Genomic DNA, 26,988 nt, shown 5'->3' on the forward strand with positions numbered 1-26,988 from the left:
AGGAAACGCAGCCGAGTGCGCAAAGAGACGCTCATAAACGTCAAACTTGATAATGTCCCGGAGGTTTCTATCGCTTTTCAGGCCTCTTCTGGACAAACTGAGTCCTCTGGTTCATATATGACCACAGATCTGTGCTCATCTGGAAAGTTCCAGTTGCTCCGGCAGAGACGCAGCGTGGGGGTGAAGGACACGAGGGAGGAAAGAAGAAGGAAAAATGATCAGCTGTGGGCGTGGGGAAGGACGCGAGGGCCAACATCAGCGCAGCTCGCAGACAGAGGGGGAGGCTGGGTGTGTGGAAGCTGGGGAGGGAGGCGGGTGAGGATCTCATTGTGATTATGTGGGGGGGTACACACACACACACACACACACACACACACACACACACACACACACGCACACACACACACACACACACACACACACACACACACACACACACACACACTACTATTACAGCCCATATGGGAACGCAGCACAATCATGGCTATTTGCCAGTTGTCCCGCTGAGCACAACCACAGGCAGATTCATTTTGAGGGACTTCATTTACTCTGTGCGCCCCCGATGGAAACGCCGTGCGTTATTGTGAAATCTCCTCTGGCCCGCGGTGATTTAAAACTCCCACGTGTATCTCTGTTCCACGTTGTTCCAGCCCTGATGTCATGTGTGATAACGCCTCATCCCACCCGGATACAAAAGCATCACTTCTGCAGACAATGCGCTGACTTTACTCAGAGCGGCGTCTGATTCTTCTCACGTCTTAATCATCTTGCCTGCGTGTCATGCTTTGTTTCGGGACGATGTCTTTTTTTATAACAGGTCCTCAATTATGCAAATACCGGGTCGTCATAGCAACCTGTCTGCAAGAGCTTTAGCTTGAACCTGTTGTTCTGGGTTAATATACACTAATATGCTCGTATCCCTTTAATATTTCCAATAATCAACGTGTCATTAATGTGTTTGTGAAAAGCAGGACTCTGACTGAGACAAACAGACAACAGACAACAGACAAAACTAAAAAAAAAAAATTCAGGAGACCTGAAAGCATTTAGCTCATCCATTACCTCAGTCTGGGAGGTCAACGGAGGCTGAGAGCACCGGGGGGCACGCAGACTCCCATTTACATTTAGACCCAGACTGAAAGGCCCTCTGTTCAAACCCAGATGCTGACAGAGAGAGGAACCTGCCTCCACGGTTCACGCACAGTGACGAGGTCTATTACAGTAGCTGCAGAAGCTGGAGGCGACAGCAGCCTGAGCTGCTTTAGCCAGTTGCTGTGTGGTCAAAGTGTAATTTTTGGAACCACAGTACCAGCCTCCTCTGGCTCGGACCTCAGTGAATAGGAGACGATGCAGTGGATTAATGAGCGAACCAGTGTCAGGGAGATGACCGAGAGGAACTGACATGGCGAAAGTGGGTCACGGGACGTCCTCCACGTCCCTGCTTCCAGCCACGCTCAATGCCAGGCCTCCACCGTTCCTCTCCAACCTATTATTTTATTTCTCCATTGCCCATCTCTGCGTCTGCCTCACCCTCTCTCACCGCCCATTCATTGCAACCCTGCTCGCTCTCCCGCCGTCTCGCTCCGAGTCCTTCCATCTCACTGAAATCCCTTTAACTGAGTGGGGACCTTTCCCTCTCCTCCTTCAGGCATCTATTTAGCGCAGTTAATGGATAGTTGAGGAATGACTACCGGCAGGATGGGAGGGAGGGGGGAGGGCGGGTGTGAGCTCCTCTTTTGTCTGTAAAATAGTCGGGGCCAAATCACATCACGGCCCCTTTAGCAGAGCTCTGGATGCATTTTCAACCCGAGCACATGCAGTGATGGACTCTGCTGAGTCTGGTTTCCACAATATGAACGCCATGGATCTTGGTTTAGGGAGTCAAACTGTCTGAAGTGACAGCTCTCTCAGATGAGCTGCACCTCGAGGCAGGATGAACAGCAGACACCGGAGCCTTTCTAATGGGACAGCAACCTTTACAGGGACCCGGCCCACATACTCCTGTTGTTTTCTGCTTCCTCACCTCGTTTACTCTGGTTTCCCTCCAGCGCTCCTCGGCAGGCCAATTAAAATGTTCTCCTTAACAGCACCATGCAGCCTTCCTGCTTCTGCTTCTCCTTGGCTTTTCCTATCGCTGCTCGCTCCCTGCTCGTGCTTCTGGCGCTGGCTCGATGCCTCCTCCTCCTCCGCTCGCGGCTCTCGTGCGGTTATAACGGCTAAATAATAACTAGACATCTTGTTCTTTACTGCTGTCTGATCAGGGTAATCTTCCTCACGAGCTCTAATTGATTTACTGAATGCGAAGCCTAATAAGATCTGAGGGAATCGTCATTAAGGTTGGTTGAGACTGTGTTACAGCTTATGAAACACAGAAACCAATTACGCCAGGCAAGGTAAAGGAAGACTCTCTATAGACGGCCTGAATCAAAGTACAGATAACACGTTTAGTTATTTCAGAAACCACACTATGCAATTAATTATCATCTCAGCGCCCTGAAATAAAAGCAAAAACGAGGACGACGCAGCAGCTTGAGTCTAACGCTTCAGCTGGAGGAGAACAGAGGAGACGAGAGTGCAAACACAACCGTGTGGTGTTTACAGTGAGATTATTAGCTACAATATTTACATCAGACGGCCGATTCTAATAAAACTGGATCCAACAATCTAGACCAAACACCGAAAAAAAGGCTGTGAACAGGAGCTGGGCTAATGTTGGTAAACTGAATGCTGCACAGCACAGAGTGATGTCTGTGTGTTGCTGTTTATCAGAAGATTAGCTTGCACTCAAACTGCTAAATAATATCAATCATGAAGATTTTCTTGTACTTTTCCAATCTCAGTTTTACTAAAGTCCATCTGTGCATTGGCTCATAAAAAATAATTAAAATCATTGTTATTTGTGGCTTTTTAACTGTGTAAAGATGTTGCGATGATGTAAGCGCCGTCAGCGTCAACCTCCTCAGCTGTTGGTTCTGACAGGGTTTGTTGGGTCACCTGGACATAACGGAACCATCACGTCCGTCCTGCTGGGACACGCAGCTGAAACGGCGCCGGGTCCGAGCAACGAATGGAGGAGCAGCGGGAGAGTAAGAGAGAGAGCGAAGGAAGGAGAACAAATGAGCCGATTGATCCAGTCGGCCGTGTGCCGGGCTGTGATAAGGATGATACTGTGAACTACGCGCTCTTGTATTCATGCAGCGTGTAATAGTACTGTATAAATCAATGTCAATACGGAGCATTGAAATGGTGTTAATAAGGTGGGGGCCCGTATTAAAATGGAAGTGCCTTCCAGCTGTTTGGCAATTTCACCGCACGGCGTTTTCATTTCACAAATAGATTAAATATGTTTCAGCTTTGGCTTCACTTTCGCCCCTCAACGTGCAAATGGACGACGCATGGAAGCGATCCTGAACACAGCGTCTTTTACAGGGAGAAGCAAATTACCCCCCTCGCCTCGTCTCGCGCCGACGTGGAGGGAGGCTTCAATTGTTCCGCCTGACACGTTCGATGAGAAGCAAATCTCAGAATCTCTACAAAGCCTGCTCACGACGGCGGGAGAGACAGATTTATGAGTCGAGAGCGACGAGAGACAGACGGATAGAGTCTTCTATGTATTCAGTCATCTCATCGTCTATGGATAATCTGTCCACTTCAATGACCCTATTTCCTGTCATTGTGTGAGATAAAATGAGGAGCATGTGAATCTGTGTACATTCATGGAGTCTTATTAAATATCTACTTTATGATGCGCATCTTGTATAAACTAAGACTCCTCCTATTGCTCATGACAGGGTTGCTAATGGTTTTGGGATCACGTGGGTCAGATGGAGGTACGGTTGAATCACTGGGCACCATAAAACCGCATCCCGTGTCCTTCACAGGAACCTGAACACCTGTGCAGCGGAGGGAGCGAGCGACTGCCCTGTGAATCAGTTATTACACGTCTCATCCGAGCCCGAATTAAAGACCTGCCAGTGTTTCTATAGATAGCAAGCGTCTGTGCCCACGGGCCTGGAAGTGGTAGGTGTGCAGAAGCAGGGAGCTGCGTATGTGATGATCAGCCCTCCTACTGAGGCAGACAGTGGGAAGCAGGAACACAGCACATGCCTCCGGCGCTTCCTACTCTTACTTACGCCCGGCTTCGTCTCGCTGCCTCCGATCTCACCTTTAGTTTGACGCTCTGTTTTTTCCCCGACACCCGCCACTGTACAGCAACCGTGGGGCAGGAAGCACAACACATGAATAATTATTAAGGAATAAATGAATATATTTAGAAGAAAGTGTGCTTCCTTCAATAATAAGCGGTGTGGTGACCCGAACACCCAGCACCATTAACAAAGAAGTGAACAGTTGGGTGCAGGTTATCTACAGTACGTGTGCCTCAGAGCAGCACGAACACAAACCTCTGATTGAAGCTGAACGTCTACATGAGTGAACCTGCTGCTTAAAAAGAATATAACAATGTAACACAATCGTATATTAATTAGCACACAATGACTGAAAGAATGGGATTAAACCAGCATACTGTATAAACACCGTGAGTGAGGCGAGATAAGAAGGTGAAAGAGTGTCAACACACTGACACTACGCTCACAAAGCGTCAATGGAAGCTTTTCCTTTCATCATATCAGGGTGAAATAAACCAGAGCTGGGTTTCATGTGTTCTGTGTTGTGGGTCTGCTGCGGAGGAAACAGCTGTGTGTGCTGTCAGCCTCACCAGGCTTTAGCTTTGACATCTCACGGGAAACCTCATTAGAAAGGGCCAGGACCTTAATCCTCTTGACTTAAATGAGAGCGTCTTTCCCTGCGGTGACAGGCGTAAACGTGGAAACTACAAAGCAAAACAATCAAATGCAGAATAAAGTTTGTGATTGTGCGGTGTAGCGACGTGTGAGGAGATGCTACAGTGGCCGCGTGCTGTGTTCTATGATAATAAAAACATCTCCTGGCCTTTTAACAGCGTGAACTGCATTAAAGCAGGTTGTTTCCTCAGACTCACACATGCCACCGTTCACCACTACAAACACAGTCCTCACCCCTGTAGCCCAGAACCCTGTGCAAAGCTGCACCAGCCACACATAAGTACACAGATCTGTGTTTATCTGCAGCTTCCAGCTCTGGCATCTGACTCGGCATCAGCATTAATAAATATGAGCTGAGGCTACGTCTCTATCACAGCCTCATCTCTATCGCACACAAATAAGAAACCTAAAAGCATTGAGTGAAAACCTCCGACTGCCTTCGTTTACATCAAAGGATATTTATTGTTTGTTGTGTGTGAGTATCGCCTGTCTGTGCAAAGTAGAAAAAAAACTCGACAGCGCCTACGTGTGATCCACCCTGGTGACCTTTGACCCTCGCATCACCCATTCCCATCATCCCATTGTTTACTCTCCCAGACCCAACAGGCCGTCCCAGGAGCGTCTCCCATGGTGACCACCAATGAACGGGGTCCTCTCTGTGTAAACTGGATGTGGTTCAAACACACACACACACACACACACACACACACACACACACACACACACACACACACACACACACACACACACACACACACACACACACACACACACACACACACACAGACGTGAGAGCCAGCACTCTGAGCCCAGACTGTTCAGTTAAACTCTGTTTGCCCGTTAGCTACACGCTAGGAGGTCAATCGTGTCGTCACTCCTCACAAGGGCAACACAACGCTGAGGCTTCTGCTCCTCCAGACGTGAACTCAGATCAGTTCCCTGTATCTGCATTCGTTATTTATCGACTGGTTTCTAACTCCCTACATTGCTTTTCCTTCACTCTCTGCCCTTTTGCATCTCTCTCCTGCTGTTCTTCGGCATATTCTCGCGCACTAATCAAATGTTGGTGATCGGTATTGGCCCGTTTCACAGGCCGCCGCCGTGGCTCCGCAGTGTGGAGAGCCGTGACGCGCTGTTCCTCCGCATCCACTCTATTCCAGGCGACGCTGCTTTCCTCCGTCGCTATCTCACCTCCTCGCATGCGAGCGCTGTCTTTCTGTCTGTTTTACCAGCTGCTGCTCCACCTCCCACTGACAGACAGACTATCACATATGCAGACACTTCAAACATGCTCCTTTTCAAAGAGCTCCTCGGAGGAGAGCTCCAGAGAAACCCTGAATAAGTCATCACATCGGCAGCGTTTTTCTCTTCACCTTCCGTCTCCTGCTGTGCCTGCGCTCGTGTTTTCTTTCCTATCACACTAATATTTTCCTCCTTTTCCCCTCCTATGTTTTTGTTCTCCGAGCCTTCGAGGCCTCGCTTCCCCCAGTTCTTGGGAATGTAGACTTCATTTCTCTCTTCCTCTACCTCACCCTGCTTTTGATGGATGGGGAGGCAGGTAATAATTGTTTTAAATCCCTTTATTCTTTCTCCTCACCCATCCAGGACTCCAATATGACCCTGACTTAGGAAGGATTTACACTAAAATATGATTTTCAGATCAATAGTGAGACTCTATCTCATCTGTAAGAAGCAGCAGGGGTTTATTTGCAGCAGGGTGGATGCTGCAGGTGTTGCACTCACCCCTTTTCTATTTGCATCCCATAGTCACTCCAGTTTGTTAATTGGACGTCAAAATGTGTGATCCTGCAAAATGTATACTGTCACATAGTGGGTAGATAATCATATTTCACATCAGCCTCTAAAGAAGATGATGGAGCTATCTAATCAAAATGTTAATGATCTGAGCTATAATGAGGCTTTGGAGCCGGCGCACTCGCGTGCAGACCGGACCATGTGAGGAAACATGTGCCACGGGTTTTATACATATATGCTGTGCTCACAGACAACGTGAGAGAGGAAGCGATGCTTTGAAAAACTAAATAATCCATTTTAGCACGGCAGCAACATAACCTGCCCACACATAGATACGAATGACGCACATCTCCAGTGCGAACGTCTCTGTGGCTTTGCAGGGCGGTCTGAGGGAAGGGGGGGTAAGAGAGAGAGAGAGAGAGAGAGAGAGAGAGAGAGAGAGAGAGAGAGAGAGAGAGAGAGAGAGACAGAGACAGAGACAGAGAGAGCAGCTCCAGATCCCTCGCTTCTGTTTGTACCACTGAGCGAAACCGCGAAACTAGATGCTTGTTTAACATGCACGAGATCAACACAACTCAAGGTTCAGGAAGTTTCAGTGTCCTGAAATTCAAGATTTGGGAGGGAAACTTGAGGAGTTAGCGCTAAAACTCAAAGACGTGATGACAATGAGAGTCTACACAAACACCCTCACAGACAAACAGCGTCCATCAATATGTGCAGAGTAAATACTGAAACTAGAGAGATATAGACACAGACAGCCACAGAAACCAACCTGGGAACTACCCCCAACACGCACGCACGCACGCACACGCGCACACGCACACGCACACGCACACACACACACACACACACACACACACACACACACACACACACACACACACACACACACACACACACACACACACACACACACACACACACACTGCATTGCATGTGGCGTTCGTTTAGTAGTAAAGGACACCATGGTCTTAATAAAACATGAGTGAACAGCACAGGGACAGGGTATAATCTGCTCAGGTGGCGCTGCAGCCTCCCAGCGCACAAACACAAAGAGCTTGGAGATCAGAGAACAGCAAGGCAGGGATGCTAATCTCTCAGAAACACACCTGCGTGCGGGAACGCACCACGGCATTAGTGACAAACGCGGCAGCGTGTCTTCCTTATCGCCACCCTTTCCTCCACAGTCCAGGCTGCTGCCCGTCACTCCTGCACACAGGCAGCACAGACAGCCTCTCTCTGCCTCACGGTCAGTGATGAATTTGTAGAAAAAGCCTCTCAGACCCAGTCTCTTGTTAACAAGAGCCGTCCTCGATTACTCTCCATCGAGACACTTGCTAAAATAGCCACGAAGCACTTCCTCTCTCTATACCCCCCCCCTCTCTCCTCCTATCATCCATCCACCTTTATTATTTAGAACCAAGGATCTGTGTTGCCATGGATTCTGTCACCATGGCTACAAACAACTACGCAGATGTACAGGAAGTGGAGGACGGAGCAGAAGGGAGGGCTGAAGTGAGAAGCCGTCCTCCAGTCGCGATAGGGGCCGATGGGGCGAGGGGAGAGCGAGCTGTCCATTAGGGATGAAGATGAAGGTCAGGGCAGAGCCTCGGAGGGATGCGGCTGCAGCAAATGTGTGCTTTTACAGATAGTTGTTTTGCTTCTGGGGCCATTGTTGCCCCATCCTCCACTGTGCGTCTACACGCAGATAACACATTGAGATTCCGTTTCAGCCGCGGAGGACGCGGGGCCATTTACATAAGGCAGATAAGGGCGGCCTTTTATCAGCGCTGACGGACAACTGACTGTTTAACATGCAAAAAATAATGTTTGCAGAGTGTCCTTGATTTGCAAGGCAATGCCAGACACTCCGGTGCAGAAGACTTTGTTCTCAGACAAACAGAGCAAGATGTGACTTTCTGTCTCGCTACGCGGCCGTTAGACGAGTTTTAAGGACACAGTTCAGTAAAACGCCAGCACCGATGTTTCCTCTGATCCTCTGAAGCCCCTTTAATAGTGGTCTATCCATGACACCACCCTAATGATGGAGTCCTTCACTCGGCTGCTAAATCAATAGTGAATCGATGACCTTTATGTGATCTTCATCTGACTGCAAAGCTTGGAAATCTCTCTGTAAACCTCAAACCTGCATCAACTAAACTTATTTTTTTAATTAAACCACATTAAGGGAAACTAAGCTCTAAACCGTCCTCTTCCTTGTCTTTAAAATGTCACGATTCCAAGCAGGTCCACCACCCAGTTAACACAGAGGTTGGCCATAACGTTGTCTACAGCTCCACCTTGTGATGTGGAAACACACTGACCACCGACGTCAGCAGAGGGAGTGCTTCTGCATTGCTTTATCTCTAGTCCACTTTTAATTTTTCATCGCATCGAATCCGAGTGTGTGGTCGTTTCTGGCAGACCTGTATAAATATATATTGTGTGGGGATTATGGGGTTCAACGCGCGTCTCACACTCGGTGCCCATGGCCACCGGCTATTTCTGTGGTTGCGGTTTTGAGTGGCTGTCTTTAGGAATGGGACAGACGATATCACACCCTGTTCCCTCCCTCAGAAGCAGTGCTAAAGTAACAGCTGATGTCAGGCTTGCTTAAAGACACACACGCACGCAGCCTGTTGGCTGAGCCCACACTACAGCCTGTCTACCATTAGGCAGTAGCGTCAAGGGCACAGCAGAGCCAAAGGAGGGAGGTCTGCACCTGACTCGCCCCTCATCAGCACTTGGCACAGGGAAGCGCCTTATCATACTCACAAATCCACAATCCAAGTCTTGAATGAGGTACAGAAGGCGGAGGAGGGGAGGGCGGTTATCTAAGACTGTCAGCACACCCATGTGCTTGGCTGGATCATGGAGTTACACTGTCTTCCTACTGAGACCCCCACCACAGCCAGCTCCTGCTCCACGGACCCCTTGTACGATAACTGCCCACCTTTTGCTCAGCTAGGGTGGGCCAGGGAGAAGGAGATGAAGAGTGGGGTCGTGTGCCCCGCTGTAACCAGACTCCCAGGCCCCTGCAGCCCTCCGCCCGGCCTGGCCCCAGCTGTGGCTGAGGTTCCCACACTAGTTGGTGGGGGAAGAGGGCCTGGCGCCTGGCCAGACCACAGCTACTGCAGCTGGAGAGGAGGCCTAGGAGGACAAGCCTCGGGAGCAGAAATGGGTCCGGGCGTAAACAGTGCAGGAGGAGGGGAGAGAGGAGGAGAACGGGGAGGTAGCTGGGGACGAGAGGACCGGGCCAGTCTGAACCAGAGCCCCAGTCCATCACAGAGCGAAGAACACAGGAGCGCTCTGTCTCTGTACGACAACCTCCCCGACGCCGTGGTCGCGGACCTGCAGGAGGTCTCTGACATGGAAACAGACCTCCAGGAGCCCTTGGAGGAGCAGATGTACCAGGCATGTGGACCCGAACACATCCAAGGACTGATGGAGGACGAGGGGGTGAGTGAAGAGAAGAGCACTTGGTCTTCTTGCGAGATCATACTGGGTGAAAGTGGTCTGAGGAACCATGACGAGATTTCGGGTGAAGAGAAGGAGCAGGACCAGGAACCTGAGCTGGACTCAGATGTCAAACTAATGCTGAACCTCCAGCTCCTGATGCCTTCTCCTACACATCAGGCAAGTTACCCTCCATCCTCCCAAACTGGGTGCCAAGCCCCGTGGTCCTCTGTTGAGGAGCCAGAGCAGTCCCCCCGGGCTCCCAGGGTGCCGCCGCCTGTTCCCCTGGCCGACCCCTCCGCCAGCGCCCTCCGCAGCCTCCTCACTAGCCTCCAACAGCAGATAGTCCGGCAACGAGAGGAGTACGAGGAAAAAATCATCAGGTAACGCTCAGCTTTTTCAGCCTTTCCATTCCAAGCTGTGAAATAATGACCAAGTTATAGAGCCGAGACATGTTAAAATTAATCCAATGGCCCAACTTGACTTCTTCATCAGTATTCATCTTAGTTTACTTGTGAGTATGTTTCTGTCCTCGCTGCACTTTCAGTAGACGCTAACACAATATTCCCAGGCCCACAGAGTGTATTTGTGAACTGAGCTGTGCTGTCGTGGTCACTCAGCTGACCCCAGCCTTCACCCTATTTCCTGTTTAGTTTACAGAGCACTAACAGCTGATCTTTTACAATTTCCCAGTTAAAAACAATGTGGTCGACTTTGCAAAGTGCTCAGATCTACTATATTCATCATGTGTGTGTTAAAATGAAAACTAACTCTAAATGCAAAATGTTGGAGCTATAGTTGCTGTCAAGTGGGAAATAGCAGAAGCAGCGTGGTTGATCTATAGAAAGCACTCGTGGCACTGGAAAGAGGGCTAATTTTAGGGGCCATGCTGCTGACCTAGACACAACACACATCTCATTTATTACCGATATAGATAGAACACGTCTCAGAATAAGCTCAGAAACTGGTGCTGGTTGGAACAGAAAACAAAAAAATGCCTTTCAGCTTAATGTCTTTTAGCTGGAGACAAAAAGTAGGTAGGATACTGATAGACAGACAATTTAGCTTATGCACACATTATGCATCGAGAACTAAACCTACAAATACTCTATAACCAACTTTATCTAATGCAACTTTATCTCTTCTCTGCCTTCTTGAACAGACTGGAGCAGAGAAATGAAGAACTGCAGGTAAAGGTTGTGAGGTTGACAGCCAACCTCACGCAGCAGCGACACTGGTACCAGGCGGTCCAGGCCAAGATTGTGGAGACCGAAAGGACCCGGGCCGCTGCTGAGCGACAGAATGCAACGCTGCAGAGAGAGATGGAGCAGTTCTTTGACACCTTTGGCGAGCTCAACAATGAGGCCAAGAAGACGGAGATAATTGTCAAGAGCTTTTAAAGAACGCGACATGTTTGTCACTTACACTGAATGGTTTTATGCCCCTGGAGAAAAAAAACAAGAAATCATGTGAAAGGAAATTCTTCACCAATGTCCAATTTATTTGTTGTCAGGGCGTAAAATGTTGGCCAAGTGCTAATGTGGTCATTAAATTCACACAGGAAATAATCTCTGAGAATAAAAGGAAACCCAAACCCAGCAAAATTGTAAGATGTACAGTGTATACAACAAAGCATGTTCTAGGGTAAACACAAGCACCGGGACGCTCAGTCCTCGTCTCATTAGCGGCCACTCCTTGGGTCGTTTAAGGCATGAATGGAAGGATGAAAACATGGTGGTGGTACAAAAGTCCTCAGTGATTCCATAGTGTCATATTTCTGCATGTCCATCAAACTGTGCAATCAGTTCTGCAACAAAGCAGCTCAACGGTCCGTTTCCAGGGTTCGACTTTGACCCGGGTCCAGTTTCGGCTCCACAGACCCAAAGCCTCCTCAGACTTTCAAAGGAGAAAACGGAGAGCGCTTAATAGTACATTTAGATACCACATAGAAAAAGAAAATGTCTCTCAAACAGACTTTCAGGACCAAACACATTAAGGTTCTGTAAATACAAGAACGGTTCTGTATAAATTTCTCTTGGTAGGCTTCGTTTATACCTTCATGCAAGATTAACACCATTACTGGTGTTTCACTGCCTTTGTATTCACTGGCCCAGTGCTGATGGAATGGTTTAGAACAGGAGTAGCCCATGCATTTATCTGTCAATAACATGTTTTGACAAGGAGATTGATTTCCATGAGCCTTGATAAGATTGTGTGCAACATTTTGCAATTAACACAAAAATAAACTACATGTATCTTTTATCCTCTAAACATTTATAGGCTTGTGATGTTTTTTTGATATACACATTGAGTGCGAGTACCTTTTGTCAAACGGGGGCATCTGTATTATATCATGATAACTTTATTAACAAAACAAGCTCTATTCGTCATGAGAGGGTCTACAGCCTCTATGAGTGTCAGATTTTGACATCTTTACAGTACGGTACATTATTAGGAAATGAAACTAACACTGCAGCCACGGCTTCTCCTTGCTGGCAGGAGTAAAAGCTCAAAATCCACATCACCCAAGCCAATGAATTCAAATAAACACCGTGCAGGAAGCACCACTGTGGAGATACTGCGAGCTAGCTGACAGGTCGATTGAGCTCCAGGTGAGCATCAGCTGTTGGGTGAGATTGACGTATGGTTAGCGTTTGTTCTTATTGGCGTAACATGCATGAGAGCAGCCGGCAGCTGTGGTAAATGCTCAGTGCGAGTTTGCTCTAGTTCGCTGATAATAACCTCTGGTCTCAACATAATATTTGCTAAAAAAATAAAACTATTAAAATACAGGCATAGATAAACAACAACCCTCACCTACTTCTGGTAACCTGAAAAACATATATTTATATATGTATATATTTGATCAAGTTAAACAATATTCACAAAACAAAACCCAACACACAGCACAGGGAGCTTTGACCTCTAGGTAGCAGTCTAAAACAAGGCCCAGGATGAAAGAGGATCAACAAGATCCAGGTAATCACCCAGGGAAATAAAATAGAAAAATAGACCTATCCAAGGAGGAAAGTAGAGAGAAAAAGCTGAGAACAGGAAAGGAGGCAGTAAATTGACGTAATGAATGTGAGAGTTGGATACTTGGAGGCTAATGCCGTTCTGTTCACTGACTCTCGTCCAGCGGTCCCGTCAGTGTGTCGATGCTGCTGCTGTCTGTGTCCGAGGCCAAGGTGTGCTCCGTGGACATGGATGAGATGTCGTTGGCTGAGGAAGACTGGGAAGCTGAGCCTGACACCACATCTGACACACGACACACGCAGTGGAGTGAACCAGATAGTACAAAGTTTAAGTAGTTGTACACTATCTAAACCACATACAACTCGCCATAAACTGAGGCTTCAACATCACTCTAATAAGTTTTAATACCAAAAGCTAACTGATTCGTGGTACTATATTCTAGTCTGATTGTTATAATAAGATGATTCATGCGTGTACCTGAGCAATCCTCTTTCATTAGCCCATTCTTGTTCCTCTCTTCCCAGTCAATCACCTCTTCATAAATCAGTTCTTTGGAAAAGAGAAGACAAAGCCGAATGTTTTTTTATAATGTAGTACAGGAACTTCACAATTAGGTAAAAGAATGTGTAGTTGATATAATATAAAATGACAGTTAAATACTAAAGTCCCATTCTAATGAAGCTAGGCTGCACTGCTGACTTGTTCACCCAGGGGGCAGTGCGTCCTACCTTTCCACTGCTCAATGGTGTGCTCTCTCTCCTCCAGCTGCTTATCTGAAATCTGAGGAGGAGGCTGTGAAACAAACAGAAGAGCAGAAATCAGAGCTAGGTCACACACATGAAAGCGTCGTCCCGCCACACAGTTTTACATGAACCAGCTGTCTCACCGCATCAGCCTCCGCTGGGTCGTACCACACGTGAATGTAGGGGTGATTGAGCGCTTCTTCTACGGAGATACGACTCTCGGGATCGATGACCAGCATTTTGGACAGCAAGTCCCGCGCCTGACCCGCTGTTATGGCAACAGAGAGAACTGTAGCGTTACTAAGGCAACACGACGATGACCTCACTTCATTTAAGAGGTCCTCATAAGAACTGATTACTTCCCCTAGCGGTGCTGGGTAACATCTCTGGGAATGTCAAGAGCAGTTGGCTTGTTTCAGTGATGTGATGTGATCTGCAGCTCTTTCCTTAAATCAGTGCAGAAAACTTCTCTACACTAGCTGTGTAAGAGTTCCATATTCAGCTTCAATATATGTAGAAAAACATACTGCAGACAAAACTCTCACGATCCTGAAGGCTTTTATCAAACTCCAAAAGCTGCATCATGGTAAGACATTCAGAAACCAAGTTATGAGTTTAAATTCAATTCTTACTCTTCAGTTTGTCGTGTTCTGAGTCATTAGGAAAGGCCCAGTCTGGGAAAAGCTCTGCAAAGCTGACGCCAGGATACTGTGGCTTGTTCATCACATAGTTCCTCACGGTCTCCATCAGTCGGTTCATAAACTCCAGACTGGGCGTGCCCAGAACCTCAATCACTTTATTCCACTGGTCAATGTCTGGACAAAAGGCCTGTTATGGAAAAGCCTTGCTGCACCGGGGGCATGTAGGCACCGTATGTGAGCCATGCTAACAACAGCTGGTGCACTTTGTGATGCACGTCTGTTCACGTCAGTGTGGAAATTAACAAAATACACAGACGAGCATATTAAAGAATTACAATAGCAGTAAAAAGTTATTACTTCCCCAGATGGAAGGAATCTATGCCAGAATTACACATCCATCGCCTTCTGTGCTCTGCGCTACACAGCTGTAAATGGGCTGCATCACTGAAAGAAGCTGGTGAATGACGAGGTGACCAAACCCATTGGAAAAACAGCAATATCCAATATAAATGCAAATGGTCTGGCTCGCTTCTATTTGATTCACTCTATCAATTGAGGCAATTACAGATATTTGGGCAACAAACTTACAGCTTATTGGCTGAAAAAAGTGCAGATAAAAGCACACACAGGTTCCTAATGAAACTCAAATGCTCCAAGGACAGGCGGGTGTGGGGCAAACCACGAGACGCGAAAGCTGGCAAGACATGCTTCATGCTAAATGGAGGGCTGGAGGGAAGGTGATAAGACGAGCAGACAGAGAGGGTGAGAGCGGTGAAGGATACGGTCGGTGCCCTGGAAGATGACGCTACCCTTTACCATCTCTCCCATGATACACCCCACTGACCAGATGTCCACTGCAAACACAAATACACACAAACACAGGAAAGATATTAAATAAAAATGGTCACATAACATCAAGAACACAGTATAAGGCACCATAGATGCACAGCAAAATGACACATGGAGATTACACACATGAATAACATGCGTCGTGGTTTAAATTCAAAGGACAAACACTGAGATGCAGAACAGCAGCTCTCATTATTGTGATCCCTCCTCCAGCTGTGCCATGACCTGATGCTTCTGGGGCTTGCTCCTCTCTCGCTGGCTTGGTAGCTAGACACAGCCTCCCAGGCCTTTTTCTTCAGTCCTACTTATCAGTTTACACCACTGGTCCTCGCTCTCACTTTCCCTGTGTGTGAGTGTAAGCACTTAGTGGAGTAGGATGCAGTTCGTTTTTCTTTCTCTCCCTCTCTGAGTTGAATGTTTGCTTTAGTGTGTTTAAATGTGCCAAACAGCCACTCACTTATCTTTTCCTGCAGTTTTAGTTTTACTGGAGCTGAAAGTGCTCCTTGCTCTAGTAACACTAGATCACAACAAAGGTCACATATTACATTGTTTGTTGTAGCTATGCTCTCAAAAAAAGACTTTCCTGTCAACCTGATTAGCTCGTCCGGTTCCCATTTCTAGCTCTATGTCATGTTTCATGATACATGCATCAACGTGTACGTGCTTGGCTGGGTGATGATGATAAAGCTCATTAGTAACAGTCTGGCAGGTTTATGTAGGCGGAACTCTTTCATAATCACTCCAAGTTTTACTTGCAATCCCTTCATTCTCTAACTTTCTCTGTGTCTGTGAAACATATCTTATAGAGGGCTTTGCAGAGGAGAGACTCGGTTTCAACTGGAGAACAACAGAAAAGCTTAGAGGCAAACAAGAAAGGATACAGTCCTTTCCAGGGAAGAGGATTTTGTGAGAAATCATTTCAGCCATTATGCAGCCAACCGACCACAGGTCCACTGCAGCAGAGATGTGGCATAGCAAAAACACTCACAACATTATCACCAATGAGCAATTCATTAAGAAAGTAGCAGGACCCCAGCTCAAACTGTTTTTTATGAGTGAACCTTTTCTTTTTTAAATGCCTGGACCATCTATTCAGCTGTTATATATGTCTCTTTTCCTACTCAAAAGGTGCAAAACAAAGAGTATGTAACTATACAATTGTCTAGTTGCTTAAATGATCCTCAATCACTAATAATGATAGTTTGTTACACTATAGTATAGTAAACACTAGTACCACAAAATGCCAAGCATTGATAAATAAACAGAGATGATAGAGTTTTACAACAGCTGCTCAGTCTTCCTCACCATTCTCCTTATACTTCATGCCCAGTATGACCTCTGGTGCGCGGTAGTATCTGGTCACCACGTAAGGGGTCATCATGAAGTTAGTGCAGGCCGTCCTAGCCAGGCCAAAGTCCAAGATCTTCAGAGTGCAATCTGACTTCACCACAATGTTACTGGGCTTCAGGTCCTGAGGGAACAGAAACTCTATCAATTTGTAGAAACATACAGACGAAAAACATAGTCATAAAGGTATATTTAGTTAAAATGAAATGACACCTGGTGAAATATAGAAAAGCATGCCAAACATATTGGTTATAACAAAAATGTTAAAAAAATGAACAAATCCACCTTTGACCACAACCAGCAGAGACATAACAAACCACAGGTAAGTGAATCTGTCATTTTCCTGTTATAAGACACTTCCAGAATGTGAACACATGCTATTCTCTGCCTAATTGTTCCACTTCCTTACTCTATGGATTATGCCAGCAGAGTGCAAGTGCCTGATGCCACAGAGGATCTGATAGAGCAGGTAGGACATCCTCTCATGGTCCAGGTCCATGTGGATCACCTGGCACAGGCTGGCATCCATCAGCTCCATAACCAGATACCTAGATGATTTATGAGAAATTAGATCAAATAAGAGCCAGATTCACTGGATCCCACTAAAAAACACTAACAACAAAATATACAGAGTGGATTATTAAACGGAAACTTCACTGTCACTCACAGATCCTGGAATTCCTCCAGAGACTTCTGAGGCGTAAACACATTGATCAGACGGATGATCTGCAAAGTAGGGAGACAGGCCATTAGTCCACTCTGTGACTCTCCCATCTACAGTACATTCCCTTCACTGTGGAAAGCTGGCCAACTGAAGACAGAGCTCTAACAAGGTCTTTCTAAACAACAAAGTTCATCACTGCAGAGACTTGACTCGATTTGTTTTGTGTAACTTCTATAATAGAATAGACGACTAAAATGCTTTAGGCGCTGTCCTACTGCAAATCACATCAGAGGAGCATGATTTTAACTTTGAAGCAAATAAACTATAAAACAACACAATAATAGGACACTCAAATACCTCTTAATGTCTATTATACTTTAATGTGCATGTAAAAGCAACAAGAAAGAAAAGGCGACTTGTACAGATGAGGACTTACATTTTTGTGATTGACACATTTGAGAAGAACCAGCTCCCTGTAGGCACGTTTAGCATGGGTCTGGTTCTGGAAGGGCCGACACAACTTTTTCACTGCCACTGGTATACCGAGGACTGTGTCCAGAGCAGAGCTGCTCACACACCACACAGAGGATAGAAAAGAAGGGTTATGATGGAAGAATTAATCCAGAATACCGGAGGCTTCAGAAAAATGCAGTTTCACTTATAGTATTATGAATCTGATGAATCAGAACACAGAAGTGCCTTTTGGATACACTGTTTATTATCTCATACAACATACCTGTATTACTACACTACTACTTGTGCAAGTTCTATTACTACTGAAGAACTGTTTAAGATGAGGTTAGATAGTATAATAAATACAATAATCCTTGCTCAAGAAAAAACATATACCAGTATAAAAAATAAAAAAGTATAATTCGAATACTGTTGTCTGTAAATCTTGGGGGGCATGGTGATAAGAAATATCATATTTTAAAGAACATGTGTACATTATAATGGGGTGGTCCTCACCAGACAATGCCCTGGGCCCCGGAGCCGATAGCACGGAGCTGCTGGTAGCGTCTGAGGACAGTGAAGGTGGAGTCTCCCACCTGCACGCTGTAGAACTGGCTATCAGTGTCACTCATCGTGCTGAACAGTCAGGACAACCAGCGCTGTCTGCCGGGGGGGATGACAAAGCATACAGATAAACGCCCAGCCAATGTATTTGTACACATGGTGCAAAACATTATTTAGTAAGCATCAAGCATTCGTATGAGCTTCACGATGATGTTGAAATTTTAAAGGAAGGTTAAAAAAAACTCTCTCTAGTTTACTGCATCACTGAAATGATCTATAGTGAATGTCAGAGCCTGATATGGCTCCATCTGTCAGTCCCTGGCATCTCTGGCTTCATTTCCATCCCAGGCTGAATCCAAACAATCTATTGCTGCTTCCTGCTGCTCAGTGTGTCTTTATCTGACAATGGCAACAGCACAGGCTGGAGCTGCAGTCAAGGCTGTAAATGTTTTGGTGCATATGTAGTCGGAGAGGAACAGAGGCAGCTGACAGCTTGGAGCTCCCGAGGCTCTCGCTGCTTTCTCCAAAGTCATGCTCGCGCGCTCATGCTCAGTAAACACATGCATGGCACACTCATGCGGCAGCGTTAAGGCTGAGCATGCACATTATTCTCTGATCTGCACCAAGCTTCACTGCAAAGGCGAAAGAACAGAAGTAATCAGAGGCAAAGCATGTGGTAACTGATATGCATTAATAACTATTAACAATCATTTGCGTTTGTGCATTGATTCTTCAGGCAGGAAGTGGAGGAGTATTATTCTTGGCCAGGATATATGTGTGTGTGTCTCTGCGTATGTGTGTGGGCGAGGACACACAATTGTGTAGCAATGCAACAGCGAGCAGTAATGGCTGTTTTTCATTTCTTCAGAAAACAGCCACAGGTTAAATTGAGTCTGATATTTCAGCCTTATCTGTCTGACAGGCAGCAAGGACACGGGCACACACTGGCTTTCACGCTCAGAGAGACAAAGAGCTAAAGCGTAAGAAGCAAAAGGAGACTACATAATCAAAGAGAGCCACAGAACGTCTCAAGCTGCTTGGATTGTAAACGCTACTCAGCCACAGCTTTGACATCGTGACAGCGTTAGAGAGACTTTCAGCGAGGCAGCAGTGAGCTGCATCAATGGACCAGCTGTCAGCTGACTGTCGTCATTAGTCTCAAGTCTGAAATCACTGGTGGAGTGAGGAAAAAGTATCAGTGTTACAGTTGTTAAGTATCATTTTATTACACATCAATTTAGAGCAATAAAATGTTGCTTACGGTCATATCCATAATTATATTTTAACCCATAAGACACATGTCTTACAAACACCTGAGATGTGTAGCACATTTTCATTTTCTTTGGCTCATGTCCCATAAATGTTTTTTCCTTTAAGTAGAAATGGGTCTGGACATCATGGGACATAAAAATTGACATAAACACATAAATGATAGTTGAATCAACTATAATGTCTATATAAATAGATATTCTGTGTAAATATGAATAAATTATTAAATATGTAAACAGATAAATGAATGACGTTTTACTTCTATTTAGTTTCACACTGAATTGCTTGTTTCCATCTATACTGAAGCTACCATCTTTCCTCTGCTCTGTAAATGATCAACCCTAGAAACAAGTATAGCTTCAGATGTGGGAGGTGTGGGTCTGCAGTGACACCATTACTCAGATGAAAAATGAATCCTTCTCATCCCTATCTGCTTTCTCCCCGGCTTTCTCTCCTCCTTCTCAGATGAAAGTGCAGCTGGCTGCGTTTCCCTGCACCCATGGGGCAGAATGCAGGCACCTTCCCTTTCTCATACTCCTCTCACTGTTTTACTCGACTTCCTTTGTCATTCTTTTCTGACATTCCCTCTGCCCTCTTTCTTTATCTGGCTTTCAGCCCTGTGGCCTTCTCTTCATCTTCACATCTTCACGGTGGTGCTAAATGGCACTGACAGACATATATTAGATTGTGTATTGGCTGATTGACTGTGTACATCTGGTGTTCAGGTTGGAACTTAAGGGCAGAGCTTTCCCCACGTGATTTCTGTACATGCTATAAATATTGTGCAACTGCTTATACTCACACAGTCAATGCTGTTTTCGCAGTATTGGTTTGATATTTTTCCCCAGTATTTTTGTCTACAGGTTTACAGTATATTCACAACAGACATATGAATATAAGAATTATTATTACGAGCAATTAATCATAACCAAAACCCACAGTTTTATGTGCTTCACCTGCTGCCAAGCTCAACATGACTAAAGGATAAAAGTACAGCACTCATATATGAAGAATTGGAGAAAACAACACAAGGTTTTTATATTAGGGAGAACACACATTAACAAAACAAATGGTGCAAATGTGTGATGCAGAATGTGTCTTAAATCCAGCTAAACTAAAGTCAGATAAAAACCTTTTATAGCCCTTTTATAGACGGTAAACACGTATTGTATTAACCAATAATATATTAATGTTAATAACAGAGAACAGGGGCCCGGTCAGGAGTGTTGGTGCAGAACACTGACAACAGTGAAAAACACAAAAAACACAGTCAATTTAACTGGTTGCTCTCTTGGTAACATTACTGTTCAAGTGTTATTTATATAAACTAGAGACTATCTTAATATTTAATGGGTTTAAGTTTACTCAATGTCAGTTTTATAAGGCACATGGTTTTGTCCAAAGCAAATTCTATTTCCCCCACACTCACATCTGTAGCAATTTAAGGGTCAGTGTCAGAACACCGACAACTGACACAACAATCACACATCTAGTTTGTCTGTAGCCATAGTCTTCTAATCATAGAACATCCAGTTCCAGCACAATTACTTGCTAATTGTGACATGTGTCATCATTCACATATCAAACAAAACAAACACAGGCTTCCAAATGGTTCCAATGACGGCCAACAGCCTGCTGTACGTACGAAGAGCACACTGGCATGTTATGACGAGGCAGCAAGCTTAAATATGGACGTGAGGAGGCCACTGTTGTCCTGCCCTCATACCTAATTACACAAGTAGAGGTTATTGTTGATGAGAGAAGTGACCTTCATCACCATCCACAACACAAACGCCGCGGTCCAGTCCAGCTGTGAGGCCTGAAGTGGCTGCGGAGCGACGGGAGGCGGCGGGCTGCGTCTGATGACGCAAGAGACACGGCACATCTTCACACCGAACGGAACGCGCGTCGGTGCATCTAGTTTAGTATCGATACGGCAGTGAAGCTCTCAGATCGGAGGCTTCAGACGGCGGCTACCGCCGTGTAGCCTCCAGCCGTCGCTTACTGCCCGTACATGTGTGGGCTCCGCGAACGTTTCCCGTGATACAGCCCGATGAATAAACTAGACAGAGGTTTGGCAGCGGCTCCTGTCAAACCTAACGCTGCACCTGCGTGGCGGTGATCGCGGCAGCGGCGTGGACGTCGGCGCCCGCGCCTCGTCTGGCGAAATGACGAGGCGACAATCGATCTCCTCGTCCGTATGGCGATGCAGCTGTGAGCGCCACGCGCACCGTGCCCACTGACGCCCAGCGCTGTGAGGTCGCCCGCCCGCGCGCACGACACGCCGCGGCAGCCGCGCCGCTCGCGCTCGGCGCCTCGGCGCGGCCGGACGCTAGCGGCTCGCGCGGGCGAGTTCCCCTCTAGTTCGGCGGGTTTTAAAGTTAGCGAGGCCCGCGCTCGCCGCCTTTTCCCACTTCTGTCGGCGGCAATGCGGTAGTCGGGCCGCGCAGACACACGGGCAGACGGACAGACGTACGCACGGCGGAGGAGGCGGCAGTGACAGCGGCCAGACCTACCGTCTCCTTTCGCCGCTCCCAGGGCACTCCCGCGCATCGAACGCCCAGAGGAAACTCTCCGTCCGTCGTCCAGCCACTATCGACACTCAGAAAAGTTCAGGCGAACGACCGGCCGGCTTGTCACGACGCGCAGAGCCTGCTCCAGCTTCCAAGCTAACTCCGGCGGCGGCTCGGAGGGGCGGGGGCGAAGGAAGGGCCAAAACAAGCGGAGGGCGAACACGCGGGTGACGTCATCGCGCAAGTTACGTGGCTGCAAACTTTTCTCTTTAGTGACAAAACTTTTTTAATCCAAAACTACAAGATACATATATATTATATTCCTTTTAAAACAATGTGATGGTTCAGGATTGTATATTAAAATATATAATATATATTTTTAATCAATCTTTATGTGTATCAAACAAGTTATTACTATTGTGTCATACAATTTATTTCTTTAAGCCAAAATAAAAGTCCAAATCTCCCCCAAAAAATTCTGTTTGCATGTTCTTCATCCTCTCACAGTCCAAAAAACATTTTTAGGTTTACTGGGGGGTCTAAATTGTCATAGGTGCGAGTTTGACATTGAGTGATTGTGTGAGTGAATGAAGGAAAGAGAACATAACTGCATGCTTTCCATAGAACACTTTATCCACTTAATGATTGATAGTGCCAGATTGTATCTGTAAAAAATACTGTATAAAATACAATCACAGTTACAGATAAATCAAACCCTCTCTTCAACCCATATCAAATGAATTCAGATAAATACAGGATATTATTATTACTATAAACGAATGGTTGACAAAATAGAAGTACTTTTACACGTAATAGCACATATTCTGACTGCTTTACGTAGGTGGGAATGTTGGTTCTACGAAAAAGAAATGGTTCAAATTAAAGCTATCGCTGAAAATTCTGTTAAACACATCAGATATCCAATATTTACTTAATTTAAAATGAAATATTATAAATAGGATTATGCCCAAAAAAATCCAATAATTTGTGAAATGTACCTTTGGTAGTGCCTGCTAAAGAGTATGAATTTATTACTGCATAATGGTCCACCAGGCACAGTGATGCATTAGAGTGCAAAACAATGCATAGAATAAGATTGTTATATTTCAGAGAACTCTCTAAAATATAGCTGTCATTGCTACATTTCCCATTATTAAACAGAAAGGTATGAAACTCCCAATGAACAAAAGAAACTCATTATGCAGAAAGAAAATAAATCAGCTCATTTGTGATTGTGTACATTCATAGTCCACTTTGGTCCCCAAACTGTGCAGCTGTAAACACTTCAATATACCGCAGCAAAGATTCCTCCTACCCATGCCTGTTTTCTGTGTTTTGGCTCAACTTTAAATATTAGAAAAAGGTACGGCACATTGCTTTGGACGTCTCAATGTTGTTTCTATAAATTATTCCACAAGGCATCGGTGGCACTGGCACTTCCTCAGCAGTGTATAAGTTGGAGTTCACATTTCTTTTTTAAGGCATTGAACCATGTACCCTCTCTCTTTCATATGTCACATTCACACACTGATCTGCAGACCCACAATTAAAGTCCCCTACTTTACCCCAATCCCACCTCACTCATTCACACACACACACACACACACACACACACACACACACACACACACACACACACACACACACACACACACACACACACACACACACACACACACACACACATTTAATTGCACTGTAATTGCACTTCATGTTGCGGACTTATTCCACAGTCACAGACTTGGCCAAGTTTCGTGGAAAATCAACCTGCAAAAGAGAAATCAGTAAATTATTGGAAATACAATTGAATTGAATTGAATCACAAAATATGAATTTAAATGTTTTTTTGTTAACTTATTGCTTTTCATAGCATAATCTTTATACATTAAGGGACATTCTGTATGGTCCCCCTAGTTTTTGGTGCTCATTTTAGAGGAGTCTTGTACATGTTTCCTACATTTACTACAAATTAAAACAAAATGTCAAAATGTATGTGAGAAAGCTGTTTTCATACATGTATTGTGAACGTGTATGTAGGATTGAGTCAAAAGCTGTGAGCGACATTAGATTAGCATGTCCTGGGAGATGGAGCACTCACATCATATCCTCGCAGGACGGCCAAGTGGAAGGACAGCAGTTGCAGCGGGATGACGCTGAGGATGCCTTGCAGACAGTCTACAGTTTGTGGCAGCTCAATGGTCTTGTAGGCATTCTTAGTCACCTCAGGGTCGTCTTGGCAACACAGAATGATGGGCCGGCCCTGATGGCAAGGACATGGCATTAGTCACTGAATTTATTTCCATCATTAGTGATGGATTGAAATTGTTTACAACCTGGCTGTGATAATATTGCACTGACTCCAGCCATGGGCTCATGGGCTTTACATGGTCGTATGTTTAGAATTTTAATAAAGTAAATACTAAAGTTATAGTCAATTCATGACCTACAAAATTTGAGTTTAGTTTTCTGTCCTCTAAGTATAATAAATTTGTCTGAATGTACTTTTCCCTACCGATCTGGCAGTGACTTGTTGTAGAGCATTCTGGCATTTAACATAGCAAGCGTCTCTCATGATGATCATGATGACTGGCATTTGTTTGTCTACAAGTGCCAAAGGACCGTGCTTCAGCTCCCCAGCCAGGATGCCTTCCGAGTGCATGTATGTGATCTCCTTAATTTTCTGTATAAGGATTTAAAAAACAAAACAACCTTAGAAGTCAACTCGTCTGAAGGTTTTACTGCTTCCTCACATTTTATCTCAGACGACTGAGCTGCAAAATTTACACACGATGGCCGTTTAAACTCACCAGCGCCCCCTCCAGGCAGGTGGCATAGTTAAACCCCCGACCCATCACCAGTAGAGACCTCTGCTCAAACAGCTCTTCTGCGATGGCCTTGATCTTTTCATTCAGGGACAACACCTTTTTTATCAGCTCTAGGAGAGTACATTAGGGATGAGTCGAACTGAATTTGTTTGTTTTGTACTAGACTGCATGCGCTGAGAGCAGGATGAGTTCAGCTTCACTGACCAGGAAGCACCTTGAGGCCATTGATGATCTCCAGCCGTCTATTCTGTAGGGACAGTCTGTCCTCACTCATCATCAGACCAAACATGGTGAGGGAGACAAACTGGCTAGTGTAGGCCTGGGTCACACACACACACACACAGACACACACACAGACACAAAAGAAACCGTCATATTAACCCACAGCTGCAGAAGAGACTGGATAACATATAACATAGATTATAGCCAACTTATATGTATATTACCATATTTCTTATATGATCTGATTGTTTTGATCCTTAAATAATCAGCATTTTATCAGAATTTCTGTTCTGTACCTTGGTGCTGGCCACTCCTATCTCCGGCCCAGCATTGATGTGGACTCCGCAGTCTGTATTTCTGCAGATGGAGCTGCCCACGGTGTTGGTAATGCCAACTGTCAGAGCCCCACGGTCCTTGCAGTAGCGTAGCGCCATCAGGGTGTCTGCAGTTTCTCCTGAGGGAGCGGAGGAAAGGGAAACACATGCGTAAGCAGGACCGAAGCACAACAAAGCCTGCGTTAGAAAGAGCACTACGGCGTCCTCAGGTTTCACACGAGAGGAAAACATGTCCACTGGCAGGCGGCGCTCGCAGAGTGTTGGGGTTGAAGTATGCGTCACCTGACTGGCTGATGAAGAAGCACACGTCATCTCTGAAAACGGGAGTGTTGCGGTCCAGGAAGTCACTGGCCAGCTCCACCATGACAGGCAGCTCAGTCAGCTCCTCCAGGATCTGCCTGGTCTGAAGCAGAAGTCACAAAATAATCACTCCCATCCTCTCCGTCCTCATCGAGACCAGTGATTATACAAATACATTCCAAACTTCAGTTCTACTAATCATTACTGTCTCGACTGATGACAGATTGTCAGTGTTCTGATTTTTTATATTCTCCACTCACAGCCACCGCAGCGTGAAAGCTCGTGCCACAGCCGATCATGATCAGTCGTCGGCACCGCTTGATTTCTTTGAGGTGGTCTTTCAGCCCCCCGAGAATCACTGAGGAAGCACAACGTGACGCAGCAGGTTAAACCTGTTCATCCCAAGCTCAAAGACAGAATCCTAAGTCAGAGTCGACACACAGCTGACCGTGTGTGCACAGTGTGGATACGGCTAATATTGATTCAGGATGTGTGTGAGCGTCACCTGTGTTGGTGTCAAAACAAATGCGGCCTCTCATCGTGTTGAACACAGACTCCGGCTGCTCAAAGATCTCTTTCTGCATGAAGGCGTCAAAGTTACCTGCAACGGGACAAACGTCAGTTAATCAGGTTTTACCTGATCTGGTTACCTGGTTAAGATGAAAGTTGTTGAATATTATAGCCAGCAGAGGGCGTACAAGTACACGTCTATGTATGTATACTGTAAACACACACAGTCAATGCTCCCTTCATCTTTTTAACCACAATTGTCTGTTGCTACAGTTCATTCACTGACCTTTCATGATCTGCTGCATCTCCATCTGCAGCGTCTGAATGGCCCGTACCGGGTCATCACCAACCTGCCGGCTCATCCTGAGGATGGACAGTTTCCCCTCAGTCACCACGGCGATGTCATCATCCTCCATGTACAGCACCTTGTTGGTGTGCTCGATGATGGCGCTGAGGGTGAGCATGAAAACACAGCGAAAATGCAGATTCACAAGAGAGACAAAACGTACCTTGGACGTGTTAGGCGGTCGGATTCTCACCTGGCGTCAGAGGCAAAGTAATACTCCACAGCTCTGCCGTCCCCCACGGAGCTGATGCTGTTAGAGCAGTCTGGCCGGTTGTGGCTGTTCAGCTCCTGAACACCGTCTTTGTAGTGTCCTACAGACACTACAGAAATCAGAGGTCAGAGGTCAGTGACAAGCAGGATGGAAGTAACTGAGTGCTGCCTTGGGTCTGTGAATTCAATAACATCTCAGCTGCTGTCT

The 26,988-nt window shown here is 45.9% G+C and overlaps 3 protein-coding genes across 5 annotated transcripts in view; 1 reads left to right on the top strand and 2 right to left on the bottom strand.

The window, feature by feature from the left end:
* The first annotated feature begins 9,245 nt into the window (after positions 1–9,245).
* On the top strand, positions 9,246–12,290 carry LOC114864014 (rho GTPase-activating protein 22-like). The gene is made up of 2 exons (XM_029164610.3): positions 9,246–10,396; positions 11,176–12,290. Exons 1-2 carry the CDS (start codon positions 9,429–9,431, stop codon positions 11,411–11,413), a joined length of 1,206 nt encoding a protein of 401 aa, XP_029020443.1. The 5' UTR covers positions 9,246–9,428; the 3' UTR covers positions 11,414–12,290.
* Positions 11,494–22,506, bottom strand: mapk9 (mitogen-activated protein kinase 9). 2 transcript variants are annotated; one of them, XM_029164609.3, is made up of 12 exons: positions 22,036–22,506; positions 18,203–18,349; positions 17,670–17,799; positions 17,237–17,295; positions 16,979–17,117; positions 16,528–16,693; positions 16,104–16,175; positions 14,365–14,547; positions 13,876–14,000; positions 13,718–13,781; positions 13,467–13,538; positions 11,494–13,271 (listed from the first exon to the last, which is right to left on the bottom strand). In XM_029164609.3, the coding sequence occupies exons 2-12, from the start codon at positions 18,316–18,318 to the stop codon at positions 13,135–13,137; spliced, it is 1,263 nt and encodes a 420-aa protein (XP_029020442.1). In that variant the 5' UTR covers positions 18,319–18,349; positions 22,036–22,506; the 3' UTR covers positions 11,494–13,134. The 2 variants fall into 2 exon arrangements, with proteins under 2 accessions (XP_029020442.1, XP_029020441.1); XM_029164608.3 differs by lacking the exon at positions 16,104–16,175 and adding an exon at positions 15,156–15,227 and having other exon boundaries at positions 22,036–22,257.
* Positions 22,507–22,644: 138 nt separating this feature from the next.
* The window catches only part of gfpt2 (glutamine-fructose-6-phosphate transaminase 2), a 10,881-nt gene continuing 6,537 nt past the window's right edge, over positions 22,645–26,988 (bottom strand). Inside the window, exons 9-19 of one of the 2 annotated variants that reach the window (XM_029164607.3) lie at positions 26,764–26,881; positions 26,511–26,674; positions 26,220–26,315; positions 25,975–26,072; positions 25,697–25,817; positions 25,376–25,533; positions 25,062–25,176; positions 24,840–24,967; positions 24,545–24,712; positions 24,131–24,292; positions 22,645–23,799 (exon numbers count right to left, since the gene is read on the bottom strand). In XM_029164607.3, the coding sequence (XP_029020440.1) occupies positions 23,755–23,799; positions 24,131–24,292; positions 24,545–24,712; positions 24,840–24,967; positions 25,062–25,176; positions 25,376–25,533; positions 25,697–25,817; positions 25,975–26,072; positions 26,220–26,315; positions 26,511–26,674; positions 26,764–26,881 (1,373 nt within the window). In that variant the 3' untranslated portion in view covers positions 22,645–23,754. Of the gene's footprint in view, positions 23,800–24,130; positions 24,293–24,544; positions 24,713–24,839; positions 24,968–25,061; positions 25,177–25,375; positions 25,534–25,696; positions 25,818–25,974; positions 26,073–26,219; positions 26,316–26,510; positions 26,675–26,763; positions 26,891–26,988 lie in introns of both variants that reach the window. The other variant, XM_029164606.3, reaches the window with a different exon arrangement.

This window comes from Betta splendens, chromosome 10 (assembly GCF_900634795.4).
Source record: "Betta splendens chromosome 10, fBetSpl5.4, whole genome shotgun sequence".
Lineage (NCBI taxonomy): Eukaryota > Metazoa > Chordata > Actinopteri > Anabantiformes > Osphronemidae > Betta > Betta splendens.